General features: G+C 42.3%; 1 protein-coding gene and 1 pseudogene across 2 annotated transcripts in view; one reads left to right on the top strand and one right to left on the bottom strand.

Annotated features, from left to right (window-relative positions):
• The window catches only part of Smc1a (structural maintenance of chromosomes 1A), a 45,546-nt gene that overhangs the window by 9,357 nt on the left and 12,782 nt on the right, over nucleotides 1-23,407 (top strand). For both annotated transcript variants that reach the window (NM_019710.2, XM_006528840.3), the window contains 16 exons: nucleotides 454-657; nucleotides 748-986; nucleotides 1,910-2,168; nucleotides 2,257-2,397; nucleotides 3,181-3,263; nucleotides 3,407-3,614; nucleotides 7,915-8,100; nucleotides 8,196-8,375; nucleotides 10,318-10,464; nucleotides 10,557-10,694; nucleotides 11,586-11,702; nucleotides 11,807-11,913; nucleotides 15,543-15,684; nucleotides 20,876-21,021; nucleotides 21,111-21,264; nucleotides 22,074-22,184. In NM_019710.2, the coding sequence (NP_062684.2) occupies nucleotides 454-657; nucleotides 748-986; nucleotides 1,910-2,168; nucleotides 2,257-2,397; nucleotides 3,181-3,263; nucleotides 3,407-3,614; nucleotides 7,915-8,100; nucleotides 8,196-8,375; nucleotides 10,318-10,464; nucleotides 10,557-10,694; nucleotides 11,586-11,702; nucleotides 11,807-11,913; nucleotides 15,543-15,684; nucleotides 20,876-21,021; nucleotides 21,111-21,264; nucleotides 22,074-22,184 (2,562 nt within the window). The remainder of the gene's footprint in view (nucleotides 1-453; nucleotides 658-747; nucleotides 987-1,909; nucleotides 2,169-2,256; nucleotides 2,398-3,180; nucleotides 3,264-3,406; nucleotides 3,615-7,914; nucleotides 8,101-8,195; nucleotides 8,376-10,317; nucleotides 10,465-10,556; nucleotides 10,695-11,585; nucleotides 11,703-11,806; nucleotides 11,914-15,542; nucleotides 15,685-20,875; nucleotides 21,022-21,110; nucleotides 21,265-22,073; nucleotides 22,185-23,407) is intronic.
• Nucleotides 17,221-17,728, bottom strand: Gm15267 (annotated as a pseudogene).

The following is a 23,407-nucleotide window of genomic DNA, read 5'->3' on the forward strand; positions in this document are numbered from 1 at the left end:
TGCATCTCATACTTGAATTTTCTGGGCTGCTTTAGTGATTGTACACAATATACCATTGTTACCTTTGTGTTCGTCTCTTTGTGCTCAGAGACAGAAAATGTGCCACTAAAGCCCAATATGGCTGACCTGGTAGCAGGGGCCCATACCCCAACTAAAGCAAGAAGATTGTAAGTTCAAAGTTTGCTTGGGCTACAGAGGAAGTTCAAGCCATGGGTAGACAACTTATCAAGATTCTCTGAAAATCAGAAAAGTAAAGGAAGAGAAGAGAATGCAATTCAGTGGTGGAGTACATACTGACTTTCAGTTCTCTGTACTTAAACTCTTTCCTGCCCACAAAAACCCCTTGAAATGTGGCACTAGTTGAGGAAAGGAGGATCTGTAAACTTTGGAAGTGGGCAGGGTGAATTGAGCTAGTAGACGGCTAAATGGGGCAGTGTTTTGACCTTTTATCAGGGTGCAGTGGAGTCTATTGCCATGAAGAACCCCAAGGAGAGGACAGCTCTGTTTGAAGAAATTAGTCGCTCTGGGGAACTTGCACAGGAGTATGACAAGCGAAAGAAAGAAATGGTGAAGGCTGAAGAAGACACACAGTTTAATTATCATCGCAAGAAAAATATTGCAGCTGAACGAAAGGAGGCCAAACAAGAAAAGGAAGAGGTTGGTGGCCTGGCTGCCCCTTAGATCTGAGGGACCAAGATAAAGGCAGTGCCTTACTGATACACCCTGTCCCCACTCTTGTTTGCTTAGGCGGACCGCTATCAGCGCCTGAAGGATGAGGTAGTACGAGCACAGGTACAGTTGCAGCTCTTTAAACTCTACCACAACGAAGTGGAGATTGAGAAGCTCAACAAGGAACTGGCCTCGAAGAACAAGGAAATTGAGAAGGACAAGAAGCGGATGGACAAGGTAGAGGATGAGCTGAAGGAGAAGAAGAAAGAGCTGGGAAAAATGATGCGGGAACAGCAGCAGATTGAGAAGGAGATCAAGTAAGAGGCATGCCCAGACCTGTAACTTGTTTAAAACTATAAGCAGCTGTTGCTCTTCTCTTGGGATCCTCTGAGCCTAAAGTCTACTATTGTACTAATTTATCTTCCCCTTGACCAGGCACATTTCTTGACTTTCAATTAATACTGTAGACTATTCAAGCTTGGGGCAGTAAGGTAACTCAGCCTTGACATAGCTCATCTGGTAAAAGTGCTTGAGACCAAGTCTAGTGACTTGAGTTAAATTACTAGGATCCAATATGGTGGAAAGAGAGAGCTGAGTCCCACAAGTTGTCCTCCAATTTCTGCATGCACTAACTAGTTGTGTGTGTGTGTGTGTGTGTGTGTGTACGCACATGCCAGTGCATGTGTGATACAAATAAATGAACAAAAAAAGATCTGGGCTCATAGTTGACAATTTAGCAAGTTCAGCTATTGGGTGACCAAGAGGTCTATCCTAGAAGAGAAGCACTGTTTCTCTTAAGCTTAAAGGACAGGAATTTGAATATCAGAAGAAGGTAACTCATTGGGGGGAGTTTTTAATGAGAGACCTGTTGTAGGGTTTGCTTTCAACATTATGGGATAGTGTTTTGACTTTTATCAGGATGCAGTGGAATCTGTTGCCATGAAGAACCCCAAAGAGTTGTGAGGGTTGAAAAGGGGGTGATAATTTTGTCTTTTGGAGTGACTAAAATGTGAGGCTGCTGCTGTAGATTCCAACAAGTACTTGGACTGTACCCCTCTCTGTTTTTTGTTGTTTTGGGGTCTTTTGCTTGTTTTTGAGGAACTATAGGGCATCAGGCCCTTGTTCTTTAAGGTGTTTCCATGAGGTTGGCTAGGAATACATAGGTCTCTCTTTTAGGGTAAAAAGCCCAGGATCCCTGCGTTCTGCAGGACTAACTGGTTTCCTTTCTCCTTGGCAAAAGGGAAAAGGACTCGGAATTGAATCAGAAGAGGCCTCAGTACATCAAAGCAAAAGAGAATACATCCCACAAAATCAAGAAGCTCGAAGCAGCCAAGAAGTCTCTTCAAAATGCTCAGAAACATTATAAGAAACGTAAAGGTGACATGGATGAGCTGGAGAAGGAGATGCTGTCAGTGGAGAAGGCCCGACAGGAGTTTGAAGAACGGATGGAGGAAGAGAGTCAGAGTCAGGGCAGAGACTTGACCCTGGAGGAGAACCAGGTAAGTCTTGAAAGGGTCCTGGCAAAGAGATTGGTGACTTAACATCGGCTGACTTAGTGACCTGTCCTCTTTTCCTGTCTTAACACAGGTAAAGAAATACCACCGATTGAAAGAAGAAGCCAGCAAGAGAGCAGCTACTTTGGCTCAGGAGCTGGAGAAGTTCAATCGAGACCAGAAAGCTGACCAGGACCGTCTAGATCTGGAAGAGCGGAAGAAAGTAGAAACAGAGGTAGGCAAAAATTGAAGGATGACGTGTGGGAGTGTAGCTCAGCAGCAGTGTGTGCTTAGCATATTTACCCTGAATTCAATTCCCAGCATCAACCACAACAAAACAATCAGGGGTGATAATCCCTAAATAAGGTAATAATGATAGCCTTAATAACAACAGAAATTTGTATGTATCAGGCAGCTACCGTGTGCTAAACACTATGCTTAACATATATTCACTTATTTAAGTTCATCTATGATTACCTTTAAGGGATGGTTACTATTATCCTCACTTTCAAAACGAGGAAACTATTCCAGTGGTGAAGTAAGCTGGAGCTTAATAATAACAGCAATCCCATAATTACTCAGCTGCAGGTTTAGGATGAACCTGGGCAGTCTGTCTCTAAAGCTCACACTGTTGCCAAGTATACTTCACTCACTGCCATTCTCCTACTACTATTAATGTGTACCCTAGACTAAGTACTTACTACAGCTTACAGATGAGACAGCAAGGTCAGAGACGTCTGTGAAGCTTTACTTTGCTTGGGTTTGAGCTTTAGATTGCTGAGGAACCCTGGCCTGGGTACAGTACTCCTGAGAGATTTTGGAGCCCTTAGAAGCCCTAATGTAGCAGTAGACTGGACTTTGTTTCGCCTTGTAGTAGGCCTCCTGTATTAGATCATGACAGATTCTGTTGGACTGTTGGAATTTTGGGTAAGTGGGGTCAATAGCGGTGTAAGTCGAGACCACATGAACTTGGGTTAACTGGTTCAGCCTCTAATAGTGGTATGCATTTATTATCCAGGCCAAGATCAAGCAAAAACTGCGGGAGATTGAAGAGAATCAGAAACGGATTGAGAAGCTAGAAGAATATATTACCACTAGCAAGTATGTGGCTCTGCAATCCTCTCTTTACCCTCCACGTTCTTCCATGCTCATCCTGCCCCTCTTTAGGCGGGTCTACCAGAGCCCTTTAGTCACAAGTCTTATCTTACCAGGCAGGTTAACTCCTGTGCTTCTTTACTTTGTAGGCAGTCTCTAGAGGAGCAGAAGAAGCTAGAGGGAGAACTGACGGAAGAAGTAGAGATGGCCAAGCGTCGTATTGATGAGATCAATAAGGAGCTGAACCAGGTGATGGAGCAATTAGGGGATGCACGAATTGACCGACAGGAGAGTAGCCGCCAGCAGCGAAAGGCAGAAATAATGGAAAGCATCAAGCGTCTCTACCCTGGCTCTGTGGTAAGACTGGAGGGGACTCAGATTTCTGAGTATGTATTCAGACTCACTGTCAACCTTCTGTGTTCTGTGGTAGATTTCCTATGCAGAGACATGATACACACCTACTCACCTGAGAAAGGGAACGTACAATAGTCCTAAGTAATGGTTGCAACAAAGTCCAGTATAGTGAACCGATGAGTTTTTCCTGGCATTACTAACAAGAGTATGAGTGAGAGATTACTTAAGAGCAGGAACGACTTTTAAAACGTAGATGTATCACCAAAAAGCCCACCCTATGGTGGATGACAGCTCACAGAAGCAGCAGCGCTGGAGCTCTTGGCAGTTCTCAGTCAGCTCAGTGGCTAAGAATCTCCTATTTCTCTAGCTGTCTGTCAGAGACTCCTCCTCCAGTAGGTGTTTACTCCTATAAAGCTGAGGAACATCTTCTAGAAACTTCCAAGTTTCCACTTTCCCAGACATGAAACTAAAGTGCCTACCTCCTGAGTCTCAGGAGCATTCTCCTCCCTTCTGCCAGTTGGGAAGAGATTGCTATAGAACACTCTGTGAAGACAGGGTAGCTATTCCTACACTTATATCAGGGAAAATGGAAACTCAACTAGATTATCCTGCCCAAACAGACATAGCTTGGGCTGGAGAGATGGCTCAGAGTTAAGAGCACTGTCTACTCTTCTTTAGGGCCTGAGTTTGGTTCCCAACACCCACATCTTGACTCACAATGTCTGTGACTTCAGTTTCAGGGGATCTGGTACCCTCTTCTGGCCTGTGAGGAGACAAATCACACATGGGTATACATGTAGACAAAACACACATACATATAAAATAAAAAATAAATAAATGATAAAAAGAAAAGAAAAGCATATGAGAGAACTGTTCATGTCCTGGTTTTGTTTTCAGTTTAAATTTTCTATTTACTGGGAGCTAGAGAGATGATGCCTCAATGATTAAGAGCACTTGCCCTTTCAGAGGACTTAATGTAACAGTTGGTTTACAGCTGCCTATAACTACAGCTCCAAGGGATCCAGTGCCCCCAGCCTTTGAGGGCATGGCACATACACACATGCAGACACTCTTACACATAATTGTAAAAACTGTGTATGTGTGTATTTGTAAGGACATGTACCACATCAAGAATGGGGCTTGGAGAACCTGAGGTGTGAGTCCTTGTTATCAAGCTTATTTGAGACAAGAGTCCTGTGTTGGTTTTTGACTTTTTTCTTCATGTATGTATGTGTACCACATGCATGCCTGGTGCTTGTGGAGTTCAGAAATCATCAGATCTCCTGGAACTAGAGTTATGGGTGGTTGTGAGCCACCATGTGGGTAAGTGGGAGTGCTCTTAACAGCTGAGAAATCTCTCCAGACCCTCATGTTTTCTTCTGCTATGTATACCAGGGTGGGTGGCCCACAAGCTTCCTGAGATTTTTCTGCCTCCACTTCCCATCTCCCCATAGGAACTAGTTGGATTGCAGACAATGTGTGCTACCATGTCCATGGATTGTATCGGTTCTAGGGATTCACATCTAAGTCTTAACTCCTACATGGTGACAACTTTACTCACTGAGCCATCTCCATGGCTGTCATGTGCTCTTTTAATTACAATTACATCTTTCTGATGCGTTTGTCTTGCTATATCCATTCCTCTTTGGGGGATGGGGACAACAAAGAAGGTTTTGGGAAGAGGATAGGTAGACTAGTAATTGCTCTTCAAAAAAGTAGCTTTCTGTAGTTTTCTATGAATTCCATTGGTTGTTAGGGGACCCTGGGCTTTATCAGAACTTTTGACTTCTGCACCTAATTCTGAGTTCCCAGGTGTTATCCTTCTGTACTATTTTGTTTCTGAGTTTAACTTAGTTTGGTTCTATACATCACATACACACTCATCATGCCTGTAAGTACTATTAGGGAAGTGGAAATACTTACAAGTTACACTCAGTATGTACTTTTTAACCCCCTAAGGGTTCCTCTATGTAGCTCTGGAGCTATGTTGCCTTGGAACTTAATCTGGAGACCAGGCTGGTCTGAAACACATAGAAATCCACCTGCCTCCTGAGTGCTGGATCAGAGGCGTGTGCCACCACCGCCCAGCTGAAGTGATTACTCTTATCTCATCGCTCTTGAGAAGCTATGCTTGATTCTAGGGCTGGAATAAGGAATCTAGTAAAAGTTACCTACTTTATTGGGTGCTTGTCAGAATTTGAGATAATGTATTTAAGATATCTGTCAGTGCTTGCTAGGTAATGGTCTATGAAATAATTAAAGACATTTTGAAAAATGATAATAGATTCAGATGTGACTGCCTGAAGCTGTCACTGGCTTTGGAGCAAGAGTAGGGTTTTCCTATATAGTATGAGGTCTGCTCTGTGAGATGGGATAAAACCAAAGTGTTCCTTCTACTCTCACACAGCCAATAAATACAGCATTTCATTTCTAATACCAGATGTATGTGTGTGTACACACATCTGTCTGTCTGTCCCTCACAGCACATGTGTAAAGATCAGAGGAAAACTTGCAGAAGTCAGTTCTCTCCTTCTACAGTGTTTGTTCTAGGAATGTAAGTGCCCTTACTTACTGAGCCTCCTCTTGAATTATCTAGAAGCACCCTCAACACAGAACACTTCCTTCCTTCCTTCCTTCCTTCTTCCCTCCCTCCCTTGCCCCTCCTTCTCTTCCTCCCTCCCTCTTTCCCACCCTTCCCTTCCCCTTCCCCTTTCCCACCCTTCCCTTCCTCTTTCCCACCCTTCCCTTCCCCTTTCCCACCCTTCCCTTCCCCTTTCCCACCCTTCCCTTCCCCTTTCCCACCCTTCCCTTCCTCTTTCCCACCCTCCCCTCCCCTCCCCTCCTTCCTTTCAGAGACAAGGTCCCTAGACTAAAGTCTCCTGGCTGGCCTAGAACTCACTATGTAGAGCAAGCTGTCTTTGAACTCACAAAGATCTGCCTGCCTCTGCTTCCTGAGTCCCAAGAATAAAGATTTAGATGACCATGCTCTACATGAACACAGAACTTTCAAGGTTTCTGGTTGGTTTTGTTATCTATTTAGACTTATTTTAATTGTAGGGGTGTGTGTGTGTGTGTGTGTGTGTGTGTGTGTTTCTGTTTGTGAGTATATATTTGTGAGTGAAGATCCTTTGGAGCAGGAGTTATATGTGGTTGTGAGCCACCTGACGAGAATGCTTTGAACTGAGCTCAGGTCCTCTGCAAGAGCAGCAAGTACTCTTTAACAGCTGATTTCATTTCTCAGTCCTGAGCTTTTGAGTTTTTATGGAGGGTTTATTTTATAGGCATGATAGATTAAGTCATTGCCTATTGCTGATGAACTCAGCTTTTAGTCATCATTTCTTTTTAGGTGTGGGACAGGGGACTAGAAGGCCCAATCCTCTAATCCTGCCTTGGTCTCTATAATGACTAGCTCTCGTGAAAGTTACCTAGGAGTAGTCACTGATCGGTCAACTCATTATGATTTTAGTTTTTGAAACTGTATCAGAAATCATAGTCAAGCTAAATGTATGTTTTGTAATTTCATAGTCCCCCCCTTTCGTCTTTGAACATAAATCTTTTACATCAAAATAACTGTAAGTCAGAAGATACTGGTGTGTTTCTATAATCTCATTTAGCTATAAGTTAATGAGTTACCATTCTAAAGCTAGGTTCTTTGGTGCATGCCTTTAATATCAGCAGTTGGAAGGCACAGGCAGGAATATCATGAGTTTGAAGTCAACCTGGGGTAACCAGGGAGATCTAGGTTAGTCCCAGCTAAATAATGAGACCATGTTTCAAAAACAGAAAAATTAGTGTATCGTATTCAAGAATGTTTTCTGGGGGAGGCTGTTAAGTCTTGTGGCTTTTTAGTTAATCTTGTCTGATTCCAAAAGCAATAGTCTGTCTTAGGAAACATATAGCTTCACTTTTTAAGCTTCTGATATAAGTGAACATAGAGGCAATGTGATTTCTTACTCGGTTCTGAGGTGCTAATTGGGTCTTCCATCTTTTAACATGTTTATTCAGTCCTTAATCTTCCTCTTAGCCAAACTTCTATCTTTGGAAGGAGCATTAGAATTGACTGCTGTACTAGTCTAAATTGCTTGTAGCCATACAAGTCTAACAAGTCCCTCCCCTCGGGCTGTTCCCCTTCCTATCTTAGTGGTATCATATAGTACAAAAGTAGAGGACTGACTGCACCAACAAGCAGCAATGAGTGTATTCATGGTAGCTTATACAGATTTTTATCTTGCCCTTCTTTGTAAGCTAGTAATTGGGATTCCTAAGCCTTGTGCTTCAGTTTCCCTTCTTCCTTTATATTCAGTATGGCCGCCTCATTGACCTCTGCCAGCCTACACAAAAGAAGTATCAGATTGCTGTGACCAAGGTTTTAGGGAAGAACATGGATGCTATTATTGTAGACTCAGAGAAGACAGGTCGGGACTGTATTCAGTATATCAAGGAGCAACGTGGAGAGCCTGAGACCTTCTTGCCTCTTGACTACCTGGAGGTAAGGCTTGTGAAGGGGTTTGGGGTCAAGGCAGTGTTATGGGCCCCTCACCTTGGCTTTATGTATTCTGTTGCTTCATAAGATTCTTCACACAGGTGAAACCTACTGATGAGAAACTCCGGGAGCTGAAGGGGGCCAAGCTAGTGATTGATGTAATTCGTTATGAACCACCTCACATTAAAAAAGCTCTGCAGTATGCTTGTGGCAATGCCCTTGTTTGTGATAATGTGGAGGATGCTCGACGCATTGCCTTTGGAGGTCACCAACGCCACAAGGTATGCACCCTCCCCCCCTTTCTCAGGTTGGAGTTGGACAGGCTCAGTGTCTTAGTCAGGGTTTCTATTCCTGCACAAACATCATGACCAAGAAGCAAGTTGGGGAGGAAAGGGTTTATTCGGCTTACACTTCCATACTGCTGTTCATCACCAAGGAAGTCAGGACTGGAACTCAAGCAGGTCAGGAAGCAGGAGCTGATGCAGAGCCATGGAGGGTGCTCTTTACTGGTTTGCTTCACCTGCTCTCTTATAGAACCCAAGACTACCAGCCCAGGGATGGTCCCACCCACAAGGGGCCTTTCCCCCTTGATCGCTAATTGAGAAAATGCCTTACAGTTGGATCTCATGGAGACATTTCCTCAACTGAAGCTCCTTTCTCTGTGATAACTCCAGCTGTGTCAAGTTGACACAAAACTAGCCAGTACAATTGACCCCTTGTCAACTTGACACACAAACACATCACTAGTAAGCCTCAACCCTTACATTCTTATTCATCCCCATTATAAATAACTTTAAAAGTCCCACAGTCTTTACATATTCTTAAATTTTCAATCTCTTTAAAATCCAAAGTTTTTTTACAATTAAAAGTGTCTTAACTGTGCGCTCCACTAAAACTGTTTCTTCCTTCAAGAGGGAAACTATCAGGGCACAGTCACAATCAAAAGCAAAAATCAATCTCTAACTGTCCAATGTCTGGGATCCAACTCACGATCTTCTGGGCTCCTCCAAGGGCTTGGGTCACTTCTCCAGCCATGCCCTTTGTAGCACACGCGTCATCCTCTAGGCTCCAGATGACTGTACTCCACTGATGCTGCTGCTCTTGGTGGTCATCTCATGGTACTGGCATCTCCAAAACACTGCATGACCCCTTCAGTCCTGGGCCTTCAATTGCAACTGAGGCTGCACCTTCACCAATGGCCTTCCATGGCCTCTCACAGTGCCGAGCCTCAGCTGTTCTGCGTGACCCCTTCATGCCTTCAAAACCAGTACCACCTGGGTGACCCTTACATATTACCAAGTCCCGCTGCAGCAGGAGTACAACCTTGGCCATCTCTGGAACACAGCCTCTTTGTGCTTTCAGAAAACACTTCCCAGAAGATGTCACCTCAATGATGCTGGTCTCTTCTTAATCACCGCTAATTTCTTAGCTCCAGCTAACCAGCATCAATAGTCCCAGTAATGCAAAGTTTTTGCTTTAGTAGTTCCGGTATCTTGTTAATCACAGCTGATTCTTTAGCCCCAGCTAACCAGAACTACAGAATCTTCACAATCAAAACAGCAATGGCCCTGAAAAGAGTCTTTAATTTTCCCTCTGAAATTTCACAAACCAGACCTCCATCTTCTGCAGTGTTCTCAACATTATCTTCCAAGCTCCTACACAACATCCGACAGGGCTCTTAACAATGAATGGATCTTCAAGCCCAAAGTTCCAAAGTCCTTCCACAGTCCTCCCCAAAACATGGCCAGGTTGTCACAGGAATACCCCACTCTGCTGGTACCAATTTGTCTTAGTCAGGGTTTCTATTCCTGCACAAACATCATGACCAAGAAGCAAGTTGGGGAGGAAAGGGTTTATTCGGCTTACACTTCCATACTGCTGTTCATCACCAAGGAAGTCAGGACTGGAACTCAAGCAGGTCAGAGAGCAGGAGCTGATGCAGAGGCCATGGAGGGATGCTCTTTACTGGCTTGCTTCACCTGCTCTCTTATAGAACCCAAGACTACCAGCCCAGAGATGGTCCCACCCACAAGGGGCCTTTCCCCCTTGATCACTAATTGAGAAAATGCCTTACAGTTGGATCTCATGGAGACATTTCCTCAACTGAAGCTCCTTTCTCTGTGATAACTCCAGCTGTGTCAAGTTGACACAAAACTAGCCAGTACACTCAGTATTGGAGATTCCTATGTTCACCTTCTTCTCTTCTCTCCCTGATGCGTATAGACAGTGGCGTTGGATGGCACCCTGTTCCAGAAGTCAGGAGTTATCTCTGGTGGAGCCAGTGATCTCAAGGCAAAAGCACGGCGCTGGGATGAGAAAGCAGTAGACAAACTGAAAGAAAAAAAAGAACGTTTGACAGAGGAGCTGAAAGTAAGGCACAAGTAACCCTGACCCTTAGGAGTAGGGTTCCTGAGCTCAGGTTGGCCACTTAGCACATGGTCCTTTTTTCTTTTCTTCTTTAGGAGCAGATGAAGGCAAAACGGAAAGAGGCAGAACTGCGTCAAGTGCAGTCTCAGGCCCACGGGCTTCAAATGCGGCTGAAGTACTCACAGAGTGACCTAGAACAGACTAAGACAAGGCATCTTGCCCTGAATCTCCAGGTAGGGGCTGGCCTTCAGCCTGGCCTCCCATATCATCCTAGGTTTCACTGGGACTGGGGAATTATCCACTTTTCTTCCATTTCGTTCAGGATAGCATAGCAGAGTATAGTCAGGCACTGGGACGGGGTGGAGGTGTCTAGATCTTCTGTCCCCTGTGTTTATTCCATTAAACAACTTACTTCTTATTGTCAGTTTTATCTTCTTGATCTAACAAATGGAAAGTATTGTCTATTTTGTGTGGCTATTGCAAAGATCGAATGAATTAATACCTATAAAGTTCTTAGAACAGTTGACATTAAATAAATGTTAGGGACTGTTATTAGCACATTCAGTCACTAAATATTGGGACTTCTAAAAGTCAATTGAGAGTGAACAACAGGGCCAGTGTAGTGGCCTATACCTGTGGTCCCAGGACATTGGAGAGAAGATTGGAGCATTCAAGGCCGCCCTGAGCTGTATAGTGGGATCACATCTCAAGGGAAAACACACACACACACACACACACACAATGATCTACAGGCATTTCACTGTCTGTAGGTTGTGTACTGTTACAGCTTACTCAAACTAGAATTGTTACATAATACCTAGACTTACCTTCTTGTGAAAAACAGTCCAACTTCTAAAACTTATTTGGCCCAGGGGTTATCAATAAGGGATTAATGGACCTATAACTATTACTGTACGTACACCCATCCGTATAGATTGAAGGTGGCTGAACTGGGAACGGGGGAAAATATGAGAGTTCTAACAAGAGATTTTTGGAGATGTGACTTGGGCATTGGTACTAAGTCAGGCTTTCTCAGTGTTTGCTGACCATGGGGCTAGTACTGACAAGAAAATTCTTTTTCTTCACAAAGCCTGGTGTCTTATTTTTCAACCTATTGACTATAGGAAAAGTCTAAGCTGGAGAGTGAACTAGCCAACTTCGGGCCTCGCATTAATGATATCAAGAGAATCATACAGAGCCGAGAGAGGGAAATGAAAGACTTGAAGGAGAAGATGAACCAGGTTAGTAGGGGGTGGGCATGCCAACATATGTATCAGGACAAGACTAGATTTGTAAGTAGGAGTTTAGCCAGTAATACCTCTGCCTTCCCTGACTGTTCCCTCAGGTGGAAGATGAGGTGTTTGAAGAGTTTTGTCGGGAAATTGGTGTGCGTAACATCCGAGAATTTGAGGAAGAAAAGGTGAAGCGGCAGAATGAAATTGCCAAGAAACGGTGAGTGAGCGTGTCTTTATGAGATAATGGGATGTATGCCTGCACTCTGCCGTCCTTGATAGTCATGTGTGTCCTAGGGCAGCAACCAATTCTTAGAACCATAGGAACTTATTGTAGGGTCCTGAAAGAACAGAGAAGTCTTGAATAATAGTTTTTATAAAATAAGACAGTGATGCCTATCTTGTGGCATTATGAAGAAGATGAGATGAAATAACCTTTGTGAATTATTCAACATAATGAAGAGCACCTACCAAGAACAATAAACATCCCCTACTAACATTATCAGGAGTTCCACAAGAACATCAAGCCACATAACCATAACATATGCAGAGGACCTAGTTAGCTCAGACCCTTACAGGCTCCTTGATTGTCTCTTCAGTCTCTGAGAGCACGTACCAGTGCTGCTCAGTCAACCTGTGGGCCATGCACTTATGGTGTCCTTGAGCCCTCTAGCTCCTACAGCCCTTCCTTCCTCTCTTCCTTAGGGTTCCCTGAGCTGTGGGTCTCTGCATCTGCTCCCTTCAATTGCTGGATGAAGCCTCTCTGATGATGATTGGGCTAATAAGCTCAGGTCTCTGAGTGTCTTAGTCAGGGTTTCTATTCCTGGACAAAACATCATGACCAAGATGCAAGTTGGAGAGGAAAGGGTTTATTCGTCTTACACTTCCATACTGCTGTTCATCACCAAGGAAGTCAGGACTGGAACTCAAGCAGGTCAGGGGGCAGGAGCTGATGCAGAAGCCATGGAGGGATGTTCTTTACTGGCTTGCTTCCCCTGGCTTGCTCAGCTTCCTCTCTTATAGAACCAAGACTACCAGCCCATAGATGGTCCCACCCACAAGGGGCCTTTCCCCCTTGATCACTAATTGAGAAAATGCCTGACAGTTGTATCTCATGGAGGCATTTTCTCAATTGAAGCTCCTTTCTCTGTGATAACTCCAGCTGTGTCAAGTTGACACAAAACTAGCCAGTACACTGAGTATAGCAGAATATCATTAGGAATCATCTCATTGACCTTTTTATTTCTTTGCCAGTCGTGTTTGGTGTTCTATCCTAGATCTCTGGGTTATCCAGCCTGTGGTTCCTTCCTGGCTCCAGGCAGTGTCAGGAGGTATGGGCCTCATGTTGGGCCAGTCATTGGTTGGGCACTCCCAAGTTCTCCTCCACCATTACTCCAAGATATGTTGCAGGCAGGACAAATTGTAGCTCAAAGGGTTTGTGGCTAGGTTAATGTCCTAGTCCCACCCCTGGAACTCTTGCTTGGTTCAGGCTCTGTATCCCCCATTACTAGGAGTCTCACTAGGGTCACCCTTATAGATTCCAGGAAGTTTTCCATTGTACTAAGTTTCCTCATCACACCTGGAACGTGCCCCAATTCCAGTCCCCTCTTCCAGTACTCTCCATCCCCACCGGTTCACCCCGAGTCTACCTGCAAAATCTATTCTATTACCTTTTTCCTGGGAGATCTGTGCATCCCCCCCTCCCTCTTTGTGCTCTTCTTGTTATTTAGCTTCTCTGGGTCTGTGGATTGTAGCATGGTTATCATTTACTTAACAGCTAATACCCACTTATAAGTAAGTACATACTATGTTTGTCGGGTAATCTCATTCAGGATAATTTTTTCTAGTTACATCCATTTGCCTGTAAATTTCATGATTATTTTTTTTTTAACAACTGAGCAGTATTCCATTGTGTAAAATGTACCACATTTTCTTTTCCATTCTTTGGTTGAGAAACATCGAGTTTGTTTCCAATTTCTGGCTATTTATGAATAAAGCTGCTATGAGCATAGGTGAACTGTTGTCTTTGTGGTAGGATGGAGTATCCTTTGGTGGGTATATATTCAAGAGTGGTATAGTTGGGTCTTGAGGTAAATTGATTTCCAATTCTCTGAGAAACCGCCATATTGATTTCCATAGCAGTTGTACAAGTTTGCACTCCCTTCAGCAATGGAGGAATATTCCCCCTTGCTCCACATCTCTCCAGAATAAGCTGTTTCATGTAAGATAGTGACATTTTGTAAGAATGTACATTTTTAAAGACTTATCTTTATTTCTTTGAGTGTGTGTCGAGGGGGGAGATTGCCATGTGTGTGCTAGTGCTCACAAAAGCCAGAAGACTGTCAGCTTCCCTGGAACTGGCATTAGAGGTGGTTGTGGGATACTTGGTTTGGGTTCTGGGAACCCAGGTCCTCTGAAAGAGCAAAGAGCTTTTAACCACTGAGCTGTCTCTCTAGCTCAGGATGTGTGTCACTTTGAAGTATATTTACAGTAAGAGGAGATAATGGGATAGAAATGTAGGGTTGAATAAAGAAGATAAGGAAAGGGTTTTGCATAGAGAGCAATGACACATCTGTTATCAACTGCCATATTGACTAGTGCAACTCATCTGAAATTGAAAAAGGAAGGAAACTTAGAATCTGCCCTGAACTATCAGAAAAGGCATTAAAACAACAAGGAGTAATGAATTAGAGATCTGAAGAATGAGTGGGATTTAGCCAGCCAAGCAGGGACAGAAAGGAGTTCCAGCCAGTAAGAACAGCATGCTTAGAGGTGTGACAGGGTATGCCTTGTTCTGAATACTAAGTAGTTTTGAATGCCTGGAACATAAAAACAGGGTCAGGAGGAAAGCAGGGGAGGTGGAAAGGTCAGCAGGGGCCGGATCATGGAGGGAGGGCTTTATGAGTCATACTTAGATTGGCCTAAACATTACATATACCTCAAAATTGTAGAGTTAATTACATTCCATTTGGATTATAGTGACTAATAAGTTTAAGCTGCTAGCATGACATCTGGCAGCATCTATCACAGTATATTGAGGATTGGTGGAGCAGTTGGAAGCTAGCTCTGCTTGGCTGCTAGTTCCTATATGCTGTTAATGTACTTTGAGTTTCTGAAGAGGTAAGGGAAAGGGCAATAGCAAAATAGCAGAAATTCATTGTTTTCTTTATGTTCTTACACCACCAAATCTCTGCCCCTTAGGAGCTTCTAAAGTCTTGGGGCACAGCTTAAGATGCTAGAAAGAACTGAAGCCCTTGGGTAAAAATAAGCTGACTACAGCCAATATCCCTTGCATTGATGATGATAGCTAGCATGTACTGAATGCTTTCTTTATATATAATATTAACTCAAGAAAAGCTACATGTAACTGAAATTACACTACTTCTAAGTTGAAGAATTGGGATATTTGTTATATTAGCCTCTACTACAGTGATGATATATAACAAAGAGCCTAGGTTCTGGTGTTAGACTTGGATTCCAGTCTCATATGATATTTGTTACCATTAGCTGTGTGGCTTTGGGCAAAGTTTTTTTTTTAAACTCTTACCATAAGTTTCCTGTGTAAAATATGGATATTAATGCCTAGTTATAGGAATTTTGAGTAAAGAAATAGAGATAATCTGCATAAAGTATATAAAGCTTGAAGAGACGGCTAACTGGTTTCAGGTGAGCTTTTTTAAATGTCTCCTAGAAAATTGGGAAGGTGCTGGAGTTTCAATGTTTAGAAGCCTGTCTTAGGCTTTTGGGCACACTTTGGTGTCCATGTGAGTGGATGAGGCCATTTAACTGAGACTCAGCAGTGACCAAGAGGTCCCGAGCACTAAGTCTACTTCCCCTTTCGTTCTGCAGCTTGGAATTTGAGAATCAGAAGACTCGCTTGGGCATCCAATTGGATTTTGAAAAGAATCAGTTGAAGGAGGACCAGGATAAAGTACACATGTGGGAACAGACGGTGAAAAAGGATGAAAATGAGATAGAAAAGCTTAAGAAGGTAAGGAAGGAGAAAGGTAAAAGACAGGAGGAAGCTGGAATAGATATTATGCACACCAATATAGTACCCATCATTAATACAGTTTTTATTTAAGGAAAACCACTAAGACCTTAATAGGGGAGAAGTGGTTAAGCGGCGCAGAACATTTCAAAAGATTGAAGTAGCTCACAAACATAAATAACTTAGCTTTTCCAGGAATCAAAGAAATACCGATGAAAGCAGCAATTGAGTCTACTTTAATTTTCTCTAAGTTAAAGATTTGAGGAATTTTGGTTTTTGGTGGGGAGTTGATGGGCTCTGATTAATAGTCTGTGTTGGGTATATGCACATGAATGCAGGTGCCCATGAAGGTCAGAAGCCTCAGATACCCTGGAGCTGGAATTATAAGCAAGTGGGATCTGGGAATCAAACTTGGCTCCTCTTCAAGAGTAGTATGCACTCTTAACTGTTGAGCCATCTCTCTTGCCCTACATTATCTAAAAAGCTTTTATTTTACATTGCATTATGTGCCTTTGTGGTTATATGTGCATGTGTGTCAGGGTATGGTATATATGTGTGTGCTGCTGCCCTCAAAAGTCAAAGATTTTGGATCCCCTTGGAGCTAGAGTTACAGATAGTTTTTTTGAGTCACCTGATGTGGATGCTGAGAATTGAACTCGGGTCTTCTTAAGAGCAGTACGCCCCCTTAACCACTGAGTCATCTTTCCAGCCTCACATTATTTAAAAATTAAAAACAAAAACAAAATATTTCTTAGTACCTCATATGGTGCAGGAGACCAGTATTCTTACATAACATTCCAACATCCATCAAAAAGCTTCAGAATGCGTTTATGCCCTCTAACTCAGTAGTACCCGCAGAGGTAATCCAGAGTGCTGGCAAAGCCTTGTGCAAACACACTGATGTTTATTACCAACATTATTTATAGTTCCAAGGTGGAGACTAGGCAGTGCCCTTGGAAAGTAGGAATTTAGAAAAATTATGCTGCATTCAATACTTATATAATTTAGTGGTCTTTACACTTTTGTAACAGATCTCGTTTAAAGCAAAAAGTATTTTCTAAGATAGCCAGAGCTGCTTACATTCTGTTATTACTTTAATATAAAAATCAATGTTTGTACTAGGTATGTGGAACATGACTTTGATCCTAGGCAGAGGCAGGAGGATCTCTGTGAGTTCAAAACCAGCCTGGTCTATAGAGGCAGTTCCTAGACAGCCGGACTATGTAGAGAGATCTGTCTCCAAAAAAAAAAAAAAAAAAAGAGGAAAAAAATTGTGTCTTTAATGCCTAACCAGAAGCCAAGACAAACTTAATAATGAAATACTAGCAAACTGAATAAAATTTGGACCTTTAAAAAGGAAACCTTGTAATTTTTTTTTTAGAACATCTGAATTTTTTAATCCTTCTTTACAGGTTATCTAGACCACTTTTGATTAAGAAAACTGTAGAAAGTTAGTAACTGCCACAAGCGGATGCCAGTTGGTGGCACATGTCAATTTCCAGAGTCCTGCTTTGCGCGGTGTCTGAAATGCACTGCTCGGGGTCTCTGCTCAAACTTGCTGGAATCACTCATGGCAGATTTTAGTCCACAGGTCGCTTTTCCCCATATTTCTTTGTAAACTCTTCAGCATTCTTACAGAATTTTTTATGGTCCTTAGAGTATTCTTCAGCTAGGTCAGCCCGGAGTGGGTGCTCAGGCTGGGGGTCATTCACCAGTGCTATGAGGGACTGGATTACTTGGTCAGTCTTGGTGGCTGGCTTCCAGTTTTCAGCACTAATGACTGTCAGACAGACCCGCCCCTTCTCATCGATGTTAGGGTGGTAGATCTTTGTTTTAAATGTGATCTTGGGTGGTTTGAATGGATACTCTGCTGGAAAGTTGATTTCAATTCTGAAGGCTCCCTTATCATATGGAGGGTTGTCAGGAACAATAAGCCCTTGCCAAGTCAATAAATGAGCTGGATGTTACGGAAGTTTTTCATTCCACATTTGCGGCATTTGCGGATCTCTTCAAGCTCCTTCATCAGCCTCCTGCTGGCCGCCATCTTGGATCTTACCTTGTACTTTTAATAGATGTTAGAGAAAAATGATGTAGAGATCAGTATGTTTCAGCCTTTAATCTGTTAGAAGCCCGGTCCTGAAAACCTTGAGGAACTGAGTTGTCTGATTATTTTTTGATCAACATATGTTCTCATCAACTAGTTGAGTGAGCCATAGGGTATTTTTGTTATTTCATGTATGTAGTATTTGATAAAAACAAGAGATTAGATCAGTATAGGTTGTCTGGCTGGTAACTAGATCTCATCTCTTAAAATTCATTTTTTTTTCTTAAGCTCTTCTACTTTTAAGCTTTTATAGCATTTTCTTTACAAGTTCTACCAATTCCCGCTTAGCCTTTGAGGTCTAGTGACCTGAGTCTTTCATATTGATATTGCCCACTGCTCTGTAGTGGCTGTGCGTGAACAGTATTTCATCATCTGCTCAATTCATCCTGAAGCGCCTCCTTTCTCACACTTAGCCTGAAACATGTTGGTGGGATTTGAAGGATTTCTGGGAGCCCACAAAGAAGGTGGGAGCAGGAAGCAGCAGTGAAAGAACAGGCTGGCAAGTACTATTAGAGGAATAGCTCCAAGTGTCCTGACCCTAAATTCAGATTAGCCACATAAAATCAGTGCAACAGATGATGTTTTACTGACACACAGCCATTTCATGGTATGACTGTGCTCGTGCCTGCTACAATCAGGCTGTTAAGCATGCCTGTGTCGCTGTCGTGACTTTCCTTATATTCTTCCTCTTGAAATGACTGTGAAGCCTTTATTGCCTATAGCATTCCTTCCTGAGGTGGTTTGGTTCTCTTGGTTTGAACATATCCCTCGGCTTTTGTTTCTGCCTGTATTTGCTGCTTGTGTATTTTCTTCATTAACACTTAGCCATCTTGAATAGTGTTACTGGAATCTTACATGCGCTTGCAGAATAGGTAGTAAAATACTGGGACAGGGCTAAATTTACTTTAGGATGCTCCAAGATAGTATATTTATAATGACTTTAAAATTTCATTTTGAGTAACAATTAGTTAGCAGAAAGATGTCAGAATAGTACAGCATTCTTTGATACTCACAGGCGATTGAACTGCCTCCCTAGCACCAAAATGTCAGTCCCTTGTATAAAATGGACATTCTTTGTCTGTTAAATATGCATATCCTCTCTCATACTTTAAATTGTCTCTTTATTATATCTAATACAATGTAAGTGCTTGTTATACTTTATGATTTAGAAAATGATAAAAAAAATCTAAACATTCAGTACATTTTAAAAACAAAAAAAAAAGCATCTCACTGTGTTGCCTTGGATGGTCAGAACTCTATATAAATAAACCAGGCTATCTTCAAACTTAGAGAAATCCACTTGCCTCTGCCTTCTCAGTGTTGTGCGCCACACCTAGCAGAGTACAGTTTTTTGCCAAATTCTGATGTTCTTTTGAACCCATGGATACAAACTTTGTATATACGGAAGGCTGACTGACTGTTAAAGCACTCTAATCCATGAAAAATTATCAGTTATCATTGTGTTGTCATAATTTCCTTTAGCATTCTATGTTTATTATTTTTATAATTTATTTGAGAATTATATTCAGATGTATTTTCATTTTCTATTTATTTATTCATTCATTTACTCATTCATTTATTGTGATAAGGTCTCATGTAGCCCATGCTGGTCTCAGTCTCATTATGTGACCTCCACATGGTGGGATTGTAGGCATGTAGAATCACTTGGTTTTATGCAGTGCTAGGGATCAAATCAATGGCTTTGTGCATATGAGACAAGCACTCTTGCCAACTGATTCACATCACCAGTCTGACAGTTTCCCTTAATGTGATTTTAAGGGAATAATAAAATAATAAAATGGAAGAACAAAAACAATTTTCCTTGAAAAAGTTCAAATGTGGGCTGGGGAGATGGCTCAGCACTTCAGAGCGTGGTGTACTGCTCTCCCCGTTGGCCCAGGTGGCTCACATCTATCTAACTCCAGCTCTAGGGAGCTCTGACACCCTCTTCTGCTCTCTGACGGTACCTACACACATATAACATGCAGTCACACGAACAAGTAACATTTTATAAAAACAACTTTAAATTAGAACATTATACGTAAGGCTGTAATTCTTGGTTTGTTGACCACTCTCCTAGTCCTCTTGGTTTTTTCTAGTGATAATCCCAGATTAATATCTATTCACAAAATATACTATATTGCTTGTATAAGTTTAAATACACAAATGTTACAGACTAGGGAAGTGATCATTTGGTAAAGAGCTTGCTACACAAGCCTGAGTTCGGATTCCCAGCACTTACGTAAAAAGCTGAGTATAATCCCAGTGCTTGGGAGGCAGAGACAGGATCATCCCTGGACTTGTTAGAAGAATTGGTGAGTACCAGGTTCAATGAGAGACCTGGTCTTTAAAAATAGGGTAGAAAGGCTTGAAAGATGGCTTGGTAGTTAAAAGTGCATACTGCTTTTAGAGGCCTTAAATTTGGTTCCTGGCACCTGGGTTATGGCTCCAGCTGCGTAACTCTAGCTTCAAAACATCTAATGTCTCTGGCCTTCTTGAGTACCTGCATTCACATGTACACACTCACACATATACTCATAACTAAAATAAATTTTAAAAAATAGATTGTGGAAGACACTTGATATATCCCTATAGTATATGCATGCATACGATTGAGCACGTACACATACACACACCATATATACAAAAGGAAAATAAATACAAATATTATACTTTATATAACCAAAGTTTTGGTTTGGAAAAGTGCTTAAAACTAGAACATTGATTATGATACAAAATTAAAAAACTAATTTCAACCCTAAGTGTTGAAATGTAAATTATGCAAGGAGAAAATATGCTAGAATGTTAGTTATTTATTTCTGACTGGTGGGGTTGCAAGTGAACCTTCACACCTTCTCCCTTATTTTTCTATAGTTTGAACTCTTCTATAACAGACAATTTACATAATTGTAGTTGGAGGAAGCAACCAGATGATTTAGGAAAGGATAAAAGAAGTCTGAGGGGTTGTATGAAAGCAGAAATCATTGACACATACTCCAACAAACTGCCTGTTGGGAAGGATAGTGCAAAAGGAGAAAATTCCAAGGGGAAATCTTCATTCTTGCCCTATTCCCCTGCTGGGACCAGGAGGAACAAAGACACATGAAGATAATAGATGAAACCATGGCTCAGCTTCAAGACCTTAAGAATCAGCACCTGGCCAAAAAGTCAGAAGTAAACGACAAGAATCATGAGATGGAAGAGATTCGCAAGAAGCTTGGGGGTGCCAACAAGTGAGTGGATTCCTGCTTGGATGGTGGAAGCAGGTAAAGCAGGCTCCCTTCCAGATTTTGGTCTTACCTAAGCTACTTGGACTTTTTAGGGAAATGACTCATTTACAGAAGGAAGTGACAGCCATTGAGACCAAACTTGAACAGAAGCGCAGTGACCGCCACAACCTGCTACAGGCCTGTAAGATGCAGGACATCAAACTGCCACTGTCAAAGGGCACCATGGATGATATTAGTCAGGAAGAAGTGAGTATTATGGTGGGTGGTAGGAGTCATCTATGAATATTTAACCAGTAATGGGAGATTACAGATGGCCAGGAAGGGCAGGCAACAGATAGGACCACATAGAGTTGTGAGGGGCATAAAGATGGATGCAGAAGAAATGTGGCAAGGTGGAAGTAGTGAAGTCAGGCTTTGGTATGAGAGAGACATTGATTTGAGAGGAGAGCTGCAAGCCAGTGAGTACTCAGAAAGACCAAGAATGGGTCATTAATCTTAAGGATTTGAGCTCTTAGCTGCAGCAGATACTGGGCATGGGTAGGAGTGAGAATTGAGGAGCAGAGGAAGATGGGAAACTGGAGAACCTAAGGAGACTGATAGCTTAGCTGCAGTAAGGGAGGTTGGCCAGAAGAGGGTTGGGTAGGGGACTCAGCAAGGCAGAACTAAGGAAGCTTAGGTGGAGGGGAAGGAACAACATCTGAGCAACTAAAGCACTCTATCAACTGGAAGTGCAAGATGGTAGTGAGGGGTGGACAGGTGTAACTGAGTAACTCTTTGTAGGTAGCCTTTCAGTTTAATTCAGTAAAATATTTTGAACACTAGTATTCCAGATACTGGTAGGCCATGACTTAACCATTCCTAATGTTAATCTCAGCTGTGCTAGCTGAGCTTGTGTTCACATTAGACATGAAGAAACTTAGTAAAAGGTAGAGCCCAGTTTTCGGTTTGGACCTTCCTGTTGGCCTCTGCTTCCGTGCCATCTAGCAAAGGAGTTCCTAATCTCTAGAGGGATACAAATGACTAGTCTGCTCCATCTGCCTCTTCCAACATTGCAGGGTAGCTCCCAGGGAGAAGAGTCAGTGAGTGGTTCCCAGAGAACATCCAGTATCTATGCTCGAGAGGCCCTCATTGAGATTGACTACGGTGACCTGTGTGAAGATCTGAAGGTAAGAACTGTGGGTGGGAGGCATCAGCATCTTCTCAGCTGGCCCAAGAAAAGTTAAGTCCAGGTATACACAGAGAGGAAAAATGACAAACTCCTCTGTAGTAAACAGACCAGGCCTTAGGTACTTGTCAGGGCTCTGTCACAGGTCCTATCCTCCTTCCTTGGCATTCTTATCATCTCCTTCACTGTGCTCACTTTAGCTGCTATCTCTACAATTGGTCCCACAGGTTACTTCAAACTCTAGCTCTCCTTCACCTCTAGTGCTTCTCACATGTTCAAAAACAAAACTGAAGCTTCATTCTTGACTCTTTCCCTCTCTTACTCTGTCTAATTACTAATTACTGTGTTGTGTCAATTTTGCCTCGTAAATACATTAGGCATTCTCTCTTGCTTGTTTGATTGCTTACTGTTGCTATATCATATCCGTAGTGCAGACACACAAGTTCCTATAGGAACTAATCTCCAAAATATTTTCTACTTTGTAGTATATTCTTTATCATTATGTCCAGGGAGATCTGATTTTTTTTTAATTTATAAATAATTTCAAATATATATAGAAGTAAGGAAAATGATGTAATGAATGTCAGGCACCTACCACCCATCTTCAGCACTTAGTTACGTATAGTCAATCTTGTTTTTTATAATCCCCACCATGGGACTATCGTAAAGCAGATTTGAAGCATTGTTCTGTTCATAATTACCTTAATATATATCTACAGAATATGAGGTTCTTACAAATAAACAAGCATTACTTTGTTCTATCTAGTATGCAGTAAGTGTTTTTGCATTGTCTATATCAAAGTCAGTATTCAAGTGTGTTTTCGTTTGCTTTTTTATTGCTGTGATAAAACACTGATCAAAAACGTCTTGGGAAGAAAAGGGTTTGTTTGGCTGTGTCCTAGTACCAGTCCATCATTGAGAGAAGCCCAGGAAGGAACTCAAAGAAGAGCAGGCACCTGGAGGCAGGAGCTGATGCAGAGCCATGGAGGGCTGCTGCTTACTGCCTTGTTCTCATGGCTTGCTCTGCCTGCTTTCTTAGAGAGCCTAGCACCACATGCCCAGAGGTGGCACTGCTTGAAGTGTGCTGGACCTTCCCACATCAGATACCTACAGGCAATCTAATGGAGAAATTTTCTCAATTGAGGTTCTTCTTCCAAGATAACTCTAGCTTGGGCCAAGTTGGTAAAAGACTGACCAGGACAAAATATTAAGGTCCACATATTA

The sequence above is a fragment of the Mus musculus genome, chromosome X (genome assembly GCF_000001635.26).
Source record: "Mus musculus strain C57BL/6J chromosome X, GRCm38.p6 C57BL/6J".
NCBI classification, from domain to species: Eukaryota; Metazoa; Chordata; class Mammalia; order Rodentia; family Muridae; genus Mus; species Mus musculus.